At 42.3% G+C, this 10,692-nt stretch overlaps 1 protein-coding gene across 5 annotated transcripts in view; it reads right to left on the bottom strand.

Moving 5' to 3' along the window:
• Window positions 1-1,536: 1,536 nt before the first annotated feature.
• ZBTB25 (zinc finger and BTB domain containing 25) overlaps window positions 1,537-10,692 on the bottom strand; it is a 273,963-nt gene continuing 264,807 nt past the window's right edge. For 4 of the 5 annotated variants that reach the window (XM_069207343.1, XM_069207345.1, XM_069207346.1 and 1 more), the window contains exon 3: window positions 1,537-4,231. In XM_069207343.1, coding sequence (XP_069063444.1) covers window positions 3,085-4,231 — 1,147 coding nt within the window. In that variant the 3' untranslated portion in view covers window positions 1,537-3,084. The remainder of the gene's footprint in view (window positions 4,232-10,692) is intronic. The other variant, XM_069207347.1, reaches the window with a different exon arrangement.

The raw sequence follows: 10,692 nt of genomic DNA, 5'->3' as shown, positions 1-10,692 counted from the left end.
GGTAGAGGGTGCTCTACCCTTGAATGGATAGGGCACAGGGGGAAATCCACCAGCTGAAACCATGCCAAAGGCATGGTACATGGTTCAAACAGTTAACCTGCTAGAATTTTGCCCATGGTATCTGACAGGGATCTCCAGACTTGGGAATGTCTGGGTGGGGAATTTTTTTTTCATTCCTATATCTATCCGATAAGTATGACCCCCACACCACACAATTGAATTGCTATTAACAACTGTGCCATTCCCTGAAGGCACATGCACTCAACCTCAAAGTTTTGACTGAATGCAACCCAATACAATCCAGACTCACAATCACACAATTAGAAAGGAAGTTTATCTCCATTATTAGCGCACACAGGTGAATAACACCCCACGCCCCGTTCTCCAACTCAGAGACAGATGGACACAGGACATTGGTCACTTGGAGGATGCTGACTGGTTTGAGGCAAAGATAACTCCAGAACCCTTTCAGTTTCTATTAAATTGAAGCTTATTCAAGTTATATATTTTTATTGGGTGTACTACAGCTCAACTGGATAGACAGAATGAAACCAGACCCTGAGCCTAACTGTCTACGATGTAAAGTGACAATAGGCACTTTCTCTCACATGATTTGGATCTGTCCAGTTATACAACAATACTGGGGCTGGCTGTATAGTACGCTGACCCAGAAGGTGCACAGACCAGTCACACCTGTTCCTAAAATGCCACTCCAAGGTCTCATGGATGAGTGGGGGTTGTAGTTATACTACCCGATTTTTGTTACATTGGGCTTATTAATAGCCAGGAGGAATATCGCACATCACTGGAAACTGCATAAGGCCCCCGGCTTCAAGAAATAGCATGAATTATTGTCAAAAGGCTGAGGAGCATGTGTATAACCAAAGCTGGTGCTTCCAGAAATATAAGGGACCACTGGTGGGAATTCTTGCATTGGAGTGCCTTTAATTGTAATCAAAGTCTATTAATTATAATGTGCTTCACCTGTCAATGGATTCAATTAGTTTTAGGCCAGATTTCATCTTGTGGTAACTGCTGTAAGCTGTTTAGTACAGGAAATCAATAAAAAGAGTTGAGAAGAAAGAAAAATGGGGAACGATTACACTTCAGCTGCTTCTAGAGGAAAAGGTGGTGTATGCATAAATGGCACAGTAGTTAAGCACAGTAACACGAGAAGAATAAGAGACAACTTTAAACATGTAGTTTGTGGTTTTTGATACCTCATTTGATGTGGAGAACCGCTCAGCAATTTGGGAATAGAATGTTCAATGTGTGCGACAGAACTTAGTTGGGGAGGAAGGTTTCTTACAGTTATATGCATAATTTAAATGGTAATCGACTTGGAGGAAAAGTTTCTTTTTCATCGTATATCTGATCAGTTGGTTGTTTAAGTAAGAAAAACAGAAAAGTGAATTCAAACAAATAACAAGTAAGAGAATGTGCTCACTTTTGATACAAAAGCTTGAAATATTAATTATTCTTTTTCTTGAAGATGCATACCACTTATTGGAACTCATGAGTGATTGTTTGTTAAAATTCATTGATAAATAAACCGTTTTAATAGTTATTTTGCAAAATAACCCAGAATACAAGAAACAACAACAAACTTTAAGCCAAAACAAATTTGACAAAGCATTCGTTTCAATACTACGGCACAATGTTGCAAAGAAATCACCACAAAAGCACCAATATATTAAAGTGAAGGATGTCCATCTTCTTACTTGCTTTACCGAGTCCCACGGAATGAAGTCTGTGATGTCAAAACTGTCCGATACCTAAATGGACCAGAACTTCTGGATGTAAAAAAAGTAGAACATCTCAGTTTCCAGCTCTTTAGTAAAATAGTTCGATTTCAAATCATTGCTAAACAAATTAATCTGGCTAATATATCTCTAAAATATAATAAGCATATTTCGTCTCAATTTGCTTTAGGACAAAGAGCACTGGTAAAATGCACCAAAGCAGATTTTTAATTTCAATGTGGTTAATCTTTAACAGAAAAACGGGCAAACAACTGAAAATAGCTGAATGAAACCCTGAAATCAAGGGGAAACTCGACAGCGATATCCGCTATGGAAATGGAACTGGAAAAAACGCAATGTCCTGCTTTTTCTAAGCCAATGGTAAATTAAAAGGTCGCTAATGTTTGCGTGTTACTGTCATATCATTTGTTTACAAAACTTTCAAATAGACGAAGAAAAAGCCATTTCCTCTCGCTTCGACAGGAAAGCATCCCAATTTGAAAACCTCCTAGATGAGGTCCAGTGTGAAAACAATATTTACCATCTCGACAAGTTTGGAGCACAGAATTTGGCATCACTCTTAACAACAGGACAGCAATTCTGGCTACGAGCCAGGACATCAGGTGACTAAGACTTCCTGCGCCTGGTCTTGACTTCGTGTGATGACACAGAAGAGGCACTACTGTTTTTACCCCCATCATTCACGTTTTTTTCAGGCCAGAATGCTGAAACTGAGGAGTTTCTGCATCTCTGAAAATCCACCCTCATAAACAGAAGTCCCGACTCTATTTTCAGAACTTCTCTGGCAGGAAACAGATCTTCCTTTAAACATCAAAATCTAAAGCTACGAAAAGGCACCTGGTTTCAGTACCTTTTGGAAAGGTGAAGAAATTCCCAAACCTAAAACCTAGTTCAAAAGAAGCCTTACTTTCTGCACATAGACAACATCCACAGCCACATCTATGTGTTTGCGTAGGAACAAGATCAATATAAGTTCAAAAAAATCACTGCAGCCCTGGTAAAGGTTCTGAACTGACACTGTAAATTAATGAATGTTACTTTCTACCTACTGCAACCCAACACTGCTAGTCTCCAAGATTTGGAAGCCTAGAAAGGACGAGTGGTCAAGGGCGATTTGGGGGAAATATTGTGAAGCATAATGAAATTGCAATGTGAGAGAGAGTAGAGGTTGTGCAGGAAACCGGAAGAGACTATCATGGCTACAATACCGAGGGAACAGAAAAACAGAAATGCACTATATGACTTGGAAAGCCAGGAAAAATACTAGCTTTGGCACCAAAATGTCACAAGCTACTGTTAAATCTCAGCAGCTGTGGAAATGTTATTCTATTAAAACAGTATTAACATGTTCCAGTTTAACACTGGGCTCAAGTGTGCCAAGTGGGTCTAAAGGAACTTGAGCAGTACTACCCTTTTTTTGTGTGCCACCTGAAAGAAGGACCTGGTGCGCCTGAAACGTCTGGCTCATTTGGTTCCCAAACCTGTGGTATCTGCTAAATTTGTATGGTTTACCTTTATGTGTGTACACATGTTCCAGCAACTGACTCTTTCTGAGAAATTTGTGACCACAGACTGTGCAACTGTGTTTTCTTTTTCTTGAAAAAGAAAAGTTACAGTTCAACTCCACCGGTTCAGTCTCTTTCGACATCAAGGACAACTGGTTGAGCTGCAGTGGCTCTAGGTTGCTGCAGTTTGTCAGATCTGAATGTTGTTCGAGAGCCTTCATCTGGATGCTACCAAGTTTGGGATTTTCATTGTTCTCACTGTTTTCAATGAGAGCATTCACTTGACCAATATCATTACTCTCCAAAATGGTCGCAGGAACACCAAACGGAAGAGCCCCTGAAACATGGGCATACACATGCTCCCGTAAGCCTCCACGGGACTCAAAGTGCTCCCCACAATAATTGCAGAGATGCATTTGGAGACTAGTTCTGGGGATGCTGGGACTTTCCATCTCCGAAGAAGCGGGTGGATCACATGGAGACTTACACTCTGGTTCACATTTTTCCTGCTTAATTGGAACTGTAGTTTTTGGAAGTTCCTCCACAGGCTGAACCGTGGCACTTGCCTGGTTAAGAAGATGGGAGCTTTGTTGTTCGGAGTTCACACCTTCTAGACCTATGGCAAGCGATAGCTGTAACTGGGGATGATCGCTTTGTGATGCTGATCGGTTTCCATTCGCAGACGGGGGCTTTTCTTTAACATCAATGTTTTCCTTTTGTGTTTTTTGAGCAGTGGAGATCTGAATTCCATATAAATTTGAAGAATGTATGGCATCAGTGGACAATATCGGATTCCTTTCTGTTGCAGCATGATACAGGATTTTTGCATGCAGAAATCGAATTCCCTCTTCCAGCCGAACATGGTCAACGGTTTGCTTTGGCGCCTTCCCAGTATACATAATGTGCAATAAGTAACTGAAGATGTCAGGCTGGATGTCAGTTGGCTGGATCTTGATGCATTCGCTGTAAAAAAAAGGTAAAGCATTATTTTTAAAGATATTCCAGGGGTTCTGTGGGAAAAGCTTACTTCTTACATTCGTTTGATCAAAGAATTTAAACTGATATAGGGCAATAAATATTCACTTCTCTTTATTAATACATTTTAAAATCTACCCCTACAAAACAATTACCGCAATATTTACATAGAGATATAAGTAAAATGTATTCCCTTTTATCATTATTATGATTCATATATACATATTGTTTATTGAATAGTTTTATGCATTTTTCTTATATGGTTACATATTTATATCAATTGCGAACATTCTTATTAGAGCATGTATGAAGCTCAATGAATACATGGCATAACACTTTAAACAACAGTTTATTTTTCATTTTGTCTTAGACTATCTAAATCAATATTCCTTTTGAAAAGAAGCAGGAAGACTAACTGAAGGTGAAGACTGTGAAGATTGGAAATCGACTATTTATTTAAACTTCTTTTAAAAGCAGCCCCGCTTTTCTTGCAGACAAACTCGCCATCCCTGGTAGTTCACAGCACACCGGAGGTCAGGTCACCATCCATCGGCAGCCTATAAAGTGTAAACAGGCATTGGCAAAGCCAATAGGAAGTGCCTATACAAGAGCTGTTGTCGTTAGAAATGTGTTTGCCATATTGTAAACCAGTGTGGCTGCTGTTCAGCATGGCTAAAAGTTAGTGTTCGGAGTGTCCGAATTGAGAGGGGGAGTAGAGTGTTGCATAGTGGATTTGTTGGAATGTTATAAAGTGAAATAGGAGGAGTAGAGTGTTGTAGAGTTGCGTAGAGGGGAGTAGAGTTCACTGGTTCAGTGGCAGAGTGTGTTGTGGAGTGAAGTGAGGGTGGAATAGGGTGGAGTGGGTTGGAGTGGACTGAGGAAGTGGGGTGGATTGGATTGGATTGGAGTAGAGTGGACTGGACTAGGGTTGAGTGGAGTGGACTGAGTGAAGTTGGGTGGATTGGTGTGGGGCGAATTGGATTGGAGTGGGGTGAATGGGATTGTAGTGAATTAGAGTGAGGTGGATTGGATTGGATTGAGGTGGATGGTTTGGATTGATAGGGCTGGGGTGGGGTGGATCAGAGTGAATTGGAGTGGGGTGGATTGGACTGGACTGGGGTGAATTAGATTAGAGTGGGTGGATTGGATTGGTGAGGAGTGGATTGACTGGAAAGGGCTGGACTTGAAGTGGGTAGATTAAGGTGGTTTGGAATGGGGTGGACTGGACTGGAGTAGGGTGGATTAATGTGGATTGGAGTGCAGTGGATTAAAGTGGATGGTATAGGAGTGTGGCGGACAGGGGTGGTGTGGGTGGACTGTATTGGAGTGAGATATATTGGGTAGCACAGGACATGATTGGAGTAAGGTGGTTTCGATTGGATTGGAGTGGGGTCGGTTGGATTGGAGTAGGATGAGTTTGACTGGAGTGGGGTGATATTGGCTGGAGTGGGTTGGTGTGGGTTGGATTGGATTGGAGTAGGGTAGAATGGAGTGAAGCGGGGTGGATTAGACTGGAGTTGGGTAGACTGGACTGGAGTGGATTGGGGTGGGGTGGACTGGGGTGAGGTGTATTGGACTGGAGTGGGGTAGATTGGACTGGGCTGGATTGGATTGCTGTCGGGTGGATTGGATTTGTGTGGGGTGGACTGGAGTGTAGTGTGGTGGATTGTGGTGGATTGGATTGGAGCAGTCAGATTATTTGGGATTGGAGTGGGTTGTTTCGGATTGAAGTGGGACAAGGTGGAGTGGGGCAGGTTGTTTTGAATTAAAGTACAGCAGATTGGAGTAGGGAGGAGTGAAATGGATTGGAGTGGGGCAGGTTGTTTTGGATTGAAGTGTGGCAGACTGGAGTGCAGCAGATTGTTTTGGATTAAAGTGGGGCAGATTGCTTTGGATTGGAGTGCGGCAGATTGTTTTGAATTGGAATGGGGCAGACTGAAGTGGGTGGATAGGAGTGGGACAGATTGCTTTGCACTGGAATGAGGCAGGGTGGAGTGGAGCAGATTGTTTTGTATAGGAGTGGGGCAGATTGTAGTAGGGTGGATTGGAGTGGAGTGGATTGGGTTGGTGTGGGGGTGGGTTGGATGGGAGTGGGGTGGTTTGGAGTGGGGTGAATTAGGAGGGAGTGGGGCGGATTCAATTAAGGTGAGCTGGATTGGATCGTAGTGGGACATATTGTTTTGGATTGGAGTGGGGCAGAATGGAGAGGGGCAGATAGGAGTGAGACAGATTCTTTTGGATTAGATTGGGGCAGACTGGAGTGGGGCAGATTAGAGTGGGGCAGATTGTTTTGGATTGGAGTGGGGCTGATTAGAGTGGGCAGATTGTTTTGTATTGGAGTGGGGTAGATGGGAGTGGGGTGGATTAGAGTGGGGCAGATTCTTTTGGATTAAAGTGGGGCAGACTGGGGTGAGGTGGACTGGAGAGGGGCAGATTGTTTTGCATTAGAGTGGACAGATTGCTTTGGATTGCAGTGGGGCAGATTGGAGTGTGGCAGATTTTTTTGGATAGGAGTGCATCAGATTGCAGTAGGGCAGACTGTTTGGGATTGGGGCAGATTTTTGGATTGGAATGGGGCACATTGTTTTGGATTGGAGTGGGGTAAATGGAAGTGGGGCATATTGTTTTGGACTGGAGTGGGGCATGTTGTTTTGAAATGGAGTGGGACAGATTGTTTTGGAGTGGCGCTGATTGTTCTGGATGAGAGGGGGGTGAATTGGAGTGGGGCAGGTTAGATTGGAGTGGGTTAGGGGGACTGGAGTGGTGTGGCTTGGACTGGGGTGAGTGGTTGGAGAGTTGGAGTGAAGTGGATTAGTCTGGGGTAAAGTGGGGTGGATTTGAGAGGATTGCAGTGGGGTGGATTGGGGTGTACTACACAATTATGTGTTAAAGCACCATTTCACAAATTACACATAATAAATAAACAATATTGCATTGTAATGTTTTGGATAAGATAATCTGAGAAGAGTGCCCGAGCCAAAACAAAAGAAAACATGAGTGGAAAATAAGAGAATACAACTTGGCAAAATAAAAGAAAGTTAGCTATAAAAAATAGAACTTTGCAATTTTGGTTGTCCTGCTGGACACGTTTTTGTCACTCACAAGTCTTCTGTTTGCACGGCACTACATGTCAAAAAGTACAAAATAGTACCTCCTTTCACATCAGGAGCAGCAGACGGGCATTGATTAAATGTAATCAATCAGTGCTTGGTCTCTGCGCCACAGAGAGAAACGGAAATGATGCCAGGGCTGAAGTGATGAGTTATGAGGCTGTAAAGAAGAGTGCCATGCAAGCCAACAAATGGTGAGTGACAGAAGGGCTCCAAGCCCTTTACTGTACACAACAGAGTCCCACAAGTGAGACACATGCACTAGCAGGCTCAACCCAGAAAAGAAAAGACAAAAGAAGGCAGCAGGCCTTTTCCATCTGTGCTCCTAGAATCTAGAGCAATATCCCGGTATCTATCAGCACTGTCCCAAAGCTGCTCCAATTTAGGAAACAGTTGAAGTTGCACATCTTTAAAGAACACTGCATCACAATGTATTAATATTCCACAATCCAGCCACCTCTCCTTTACTTGTTGAGCTTGTGCTTGTCTTTGACCCAACAGAGTACTCAGCTGCATTTTTGCCAGTTCTGTTCTATAAAAAACTACCCACAAAGATACATTGCTGTCCAATTCCAGTGCACAGCTGGACAAAATGAGGTAGGTAGGCCAAAGCTAGTAATGAGCACAATACCTTGCTTGGTAAGAGTTTTCAGTCCTAAGGAAAGAGCACCTCCCCAATATCATCAAGCCCTTCATTCCCATCATAAAGGGCATTCTACTCTCCATCAGCCATACATCTGAAATCAAGAATGTTCTCCTTTAACCAGCCAAGTTAAAGCTTTCAGTACTAGGGAAGGACAAGTATTGTGATCTAGCACTTAGGGTTGCTACTCACTTCTGGCCTCTCTTTAGGGGTGGTGCAAGTGGTCCAAAAGGGACTTAAAACTACTAACCAGATAAGAAGATTTTTCTCACATTCCAAATACCAGGTTTCGAGTCTTAACCAAACAGTGCAGTAAAGGGCAGCCGGCTGAGAAAGAAACCTAAAGCTATGAATATTTTAGCACCTAAACCAATCAAACATTCGTACTTTTATTTTCAGACAATAACAAAGGTAGAAAAATATTAATCAGTGTTGACTAAATCCATCCCCAACATAAGATGTTATATGTGATACTATAAAAAGTGTATTAACCAGAAATATCTACCTGATTTAGGTGTTTATACTAAATACTGATGTCAGAATATTGGCGGCTCTAAATATCAAGGACAAAATATAGAAAACATATCAACATGTAGGTAAGTCTAGATTTTCTATACCTAATTCCAGACCTACACGGTTTATATATCTTCAATTTATGTAGATGAGGATTTAGGAACAGTAAATCTATGCTTCCCTATATGCACTTACCTTTTTATATTTTGTCCCTCTATAGTCTATTGTCAATACTTTTGTATATCAGTAATCTTCTTGTTGATAATCAGCAGTACAATCACTGATCTGCTTGTCGGATGTCTAAAAAAGTGCCAGTGTAGTTACATTACCACCACCATCAGGTTTGCCGGTAAGGTTAAATACTGTAATAACACTATAAAGTGAACTGCCTGATTCCATTCCCATTCATGAGGTGAGTAAATGACCAGGCGGTCTGCTTTTTGGCTAAACAACCATGAAAAATGAGATACCAGGAGAAAGAAACAGGTCTTTCTAGATAACCCACTCTTAAGGGTTTGATTCCCTGCCTTTAGAGTTGAGGAGAATTTGTCTGAAGGGGGCAGACTAAAAAGATCTTGATGCTAGCAGGAGATCACATGAAGGAATACGAGAGAAGCAAGCCAGTCTTCAAAACCCAGAAATATGCAGCAGTGTAATCATTAACGGTTCCACTTTCTGCCACATCCTACCACCCCTTTCCTAATGCTGGGACTACCGCTAAAGAAGCCATAAAGAAGACACTGAGACACAAACTACAAATATGTAAATATGTCTTTTGAAAATTTTGGTTGCCACATGATTTTACATGAGCAGAGAGAGATGTTTCAGCAAAAGTTTGACAAGAACTTTCAATAATGCCTACGCACAATGATGGTGATTAACAGACATCTTGATTACTGAATGATAATTTCCTTTCAATATACTTGACGCTAAATACCCAACAATTCTACCACTATGCCACAAAGACTGATCAATGTCTGAGGGAGAGTATTATTGGGCAATCATCACTGAGAGCACGAACCCTTGGCAGAAAGCCATATGACTCCGAGGAAAATAGGCAATTCAAGTGACCCTAAAGCACTTTTAAAAGTGTCTAGACTGAAATTCGAGGAATGAGGAAAAGTCACAACAGAATTGATCTGCCTGCATGTTTTACTTTCTAGATGGGTAAACTCTTGAACATGATATCATATGTGCTTCTGCACACCTGCAGACACCGGAACTGCTGGGAACGTATCAAAAGCCCCCATGGCAACTCACATATGAAACTGCTATGAAACTATTTGATCTGATCCGGGTTCAGCCGCTTGGAATAGGGCTGCAAACACAATCACTTTCGGCAGGATTGCTGACAGGTCTCTCAAGTTCAAGGAATGCCACAAGTCTACTACTGGCTTTCAACGTTACAGTTGTAAACATGCAAAAGGTGATGGAAGGAATATTTGCAAAATAGTCTAACCCCTGGCAATAGTTCCGAGTAGCATTCCAACCTATCACCTGGCAGTTCGGGGTGGACTGTTCCCTTGCAGAGCAGGGTTGGTACCTATCATAAGGCGGGCCTCTGCGTGGGCTAAAAAACATGGGTTTGGACTGCTACCCCGAGCAAATGCCAGTGGTTTAGACTATTTGCAAGCATTCCTCCCATCAGCTTTTTTGTGTTTATTGTACCGTCCTAAGTGGCCTAGCGTGTCCCCAGAAGAGGGTCCCGTGCTTGAATTACAGCTCCATAGTTGCAGTTCACCTGGTAGAGATCAGTGAAAGGAATAGCGCAGAAAAACATAAAGGCACTCCACCAGTCGCCCAAACAAATTAGCCTCTACAATGTCAACAGGTGCCCAGTCACTTATCAGCAGGAAAACTAAAACTTAAGGTGATAAAGAATGCATTATTGGCTGGGGTGGACAAGTTTAAAGTAGAGAGCTCTTTTTAACTAAGGGGCTGTTCTAAAATTAGACTGGTAGCATGCCATATTTAGATATCTCTGTGTTTGTGACAGGGGTCTCTGTCCCTAGAGTGCATCTACCACTGCAGCAGATACACAGTGGGCTTAGCTGAATGCTGGGCACGTACCATATTTCTGTGGACTGTTCCAAATTATGATATGTTTTTCTCAAACTCCAAAAGAGGGAGTTGGCTTCAGAATAAAAACAACCAATGGCTCTGTCGTTCAAAAAGTATTCTCT

Source organism: Pleurodeles waltl, chromosome 9, assembly GCF_031143425.1.
Source record: "Pleurodeles waltl isolate 20211129_DDA chromosome 9, aPleWal1.hap1.20221129, whole genome shotgun sequence".
NCBI classification, from domain to species: domain Eukaryota; kingdom Metazoa; phylum Chordata; class Amphibia; order Caudata; family Salamandridae; genus Pleurodeles; species Pleurodeles waltl.
This window is presented reverse-complemented; position numbering and strand designations above follow the sequence as displayed.